Here is a 2,244-nt window from a genome sequence, read left to right as displayed (position 1 = left end):
CGGTCATGGACCACGACTGGCTGTCCGCCAACGACTTCGCCGGGGAGGCCGCCCTCGGCCTGGGCGGCGTGTGTGGCATCGCCAGGCACCCAGTGGGAGGGGGCGCGCGGCTCCCACAGCCGGTGACCCTGCCCCTGCGCAGGCCCAGGGCCCAGGGTGAGCGGGGCGGGGCGGGGCGGGGCGGAGCTCAGGGGAGGGGGCGGGGCCTGCCGGGTCCTGAAGGCGCCCTCCCCTCCCGCAGTGAAGGCTGCCCTGAGGATGCTGGAGGGGCGGCCAGACAAGGAGGCCCAGGAGTTTGTCAAGAGGCTCAAGGAGCTGGAGAAGTGCATGGAGGCAGACTCCTGAGCCACAGCCACCCCGCGTCCCCACTGCCCGTGGCCGACACCGTGCCCCTGTGCGTGCGGTCCGCATGTGTGCGCTTCTGTGCAGGCGGGAGCCCGGCCCCTCGCCCCACCTGCCTGGCTGTGCCCCGAGCCACGAAGCCTGCACCCACCCCGACTCTGGCCAGCTGCTCCGCAGACCAGGCCACAGCGAGCCTGGGGCTGGGGTGCTGCTGTGGGGACAGAGATTCCGGCCGTCCAGTGCCGCAGAGGGCAGCTGCGCCCAGATACCGAGGCACCAGGCTGTCCTCTAGAGGCCCGTCCCGTGGGGTGGGGGCAGGAAGGCCTGGGGCTGGGCTGGGCAACAGCTGTGGCGTCGCCCCAGGCCGCCGGCCAGTGGCCCCCCTTGGGGTCTGCGAGGGGACTTGCCGGACAGCACAGCCTCTTGGCCCTGGGCCCACTGCTGAGGAAGGCGCCCCCCGGAGCTCTCTGCCGCCCGCCTGTGCCCCTCTCCCGGAGCCAATGCGAACCCAAGAACCAGACCACGCGGTCCCGGACCTGCAGCTTCATTGGGGCCCGCAGCACCCGCACCCCCGCCCGCCGCAGTGTCTGTGCCCGCTGCCTCGCCGGAAAATACACATCTCCACGCTCAGTCTCGGCCGCATCCTGATTCCCCTTTGGGCTCCGGGGGGTCGGCTCCCGCGGCTGCAGGTCCTCCCTCTGTGGGGCAGCGACCGCTGTCCCCCCCATCTTCGGCATCAGGCCCAGGGCCCTCAGCCCCGTCCTCGCTGTCACTGTCGCTGCTGCCTGGGGGAAGCCTGGGAAGAAGAGGGTTTCACCAAGTGCCTCCCCATTCGCCTACAGGGGCTCACGTCGAACCCCAGACCCCTAGGCAAGCCATCCCTCCGCTGTCGGAGGTGGGGACCCCAGGACCTACCGGGGGCCAGCCACGGGCCTGTTGGGGTTGGCAAAATCCCGTCCTGAGTCCACGTCAAAAAGGTCTGCAGAGAGACAGGTGGTGAGGGGCCGTGCCCCGGGCATCGCCCCGCCTCACAGGAACCAGCCTCACCCACGTCCTCCTCAGGGCGCTCCCCGGCGCGGGCCAGGAACTCCTGCTCGGCCTGCAGCACCTCCTCGGGGCCCCCGCAGGCGGCGTAGGCGTCCAGGAGCTGGCGGTTCAGGTCCAGGAAGCCCGGGCCCCACTTGAACTTGTGCAGCAAAACTGCAGCCAGGTCAGGAAAGCCTGGAGGTCCAGGAACAGGGGCGAGGAAGTCAGCCAGCCCTGCAGGCCCCTCGGGCCTCGAGCCTGGCCACTGCCAGTCCGTGGGACGCGACCCTCGCCGGAGCTGGGCTCCCGCCCTCCGGCCCGCTAGGGCTCACCCAGGATGCAGAAGGTGGCGGCAAAGGCCTCCACGCAGGACAGCTTGCAGGGCCGGCCGTAGTTCACAGGGTTGGCGGCCACCAGGTGGGGCAGCAGCCGCAAGTGGCTGCCCCGCATCTTCCCAAAGGGCGTGTCATCCAGTCTGGCCCAGGAGCAGTCGATGACGGCGACCCCCGCCTGTGCCACCAGCTGCCTGCGGGGGCAAGCGGGGTCCGGGACGCGCCTACCGACTGGCCTCGGCCCCAGGCCTCGGGGAGGGGCCGCTGCGAGCCAGGGCGGCAGGGGGCGAGCCTTGTTTCCCCGCCAAAGGCTTCTCGAGGCCCCAGGTCACCGGTCAGGGCCCAAGCACGGAGGAAGCCTTGGCAGCGGATGCACGCGGTGGCCTTTGGGGGCTCGGCCCGCCCGCCCCAGGCCCCAGAACCCTGCGCCTACCTGTCCGCCGGGGACACGTACTGGGCGCCCACCGGGCTGAGCACGAGGCCGCCGAACCTCTGGCCCAGGCGCAGGGCGCGCACCAGCCCCAGGCGGGCCAGCTTGCGGCCG

At 71.8% G+C, this 2,244-nt stretch overlaps 2 protein-coding genes across 2 annotated transcripts in view; one reads left to right on the top strand and one right to left on the bottom strand.

Annotated features, from left to right (window-relative positions):
- Positions 1 to 345, top strand: part of BAIAP3 (BAI1-associated protein 3) — a 5,234-nt gene extending 4,889 nt beyond the window's left edge. The window contains exons 22-23 of the mRNA XM_012731704.1: positions 2 to 156; positions 242 to 345. Of these exons, the coding sequence (XP_012587158.1) occupies positions 2 to 156; positions 242 to 345 (259 nt within the window). The remainder of the gene's footprint in view (position 1; positions 157 to 241) is intronic.
- Positions 346 to 879: 534 nt separating this feature from the next.
- Positions 880 to 2,240, bottom strand: TSR3 (TSR3, 20S rRNA accumulation, homolog (S. cerevisiae); the record flags this gene model as incomplete). The annotated part of the gene is made up of 5 exons (XM_004691838.2): positions 880 to 1,138; positions 1,258 to 1,321; positions 1,390 to 1,563; positions 1,701 to 1,894; positions 2,134 to 2,240. Coding segments are annotated over 5 exons (708 nt in total), but the record flags the coding sequence as incomplete, so codon positions are not given.
- Between the last annotated feature and the right edge of the window lie 4 nt (positions 2,241 to 2,244).

Source organism: Condylura cristata, unplaced genomic scaffold (assembly GCF_000260355.1).
Source record: "Condylura cristata isolate star-nosed mole 26May11 unplaced genomic scaffold, ConCri1.0 scaffold00032, whole genome shotgun sequence".
Taxonomy (NCBI): domain Eukaryota; kingdom Metazoa; phylum Chordata; class Mammalia; order Eulipotyphla; family Talpidae; genus Condylura; species Condylura cristata.
This window is presented reverse-complemented; position numbering and strand designations above follow the sequence as displayed.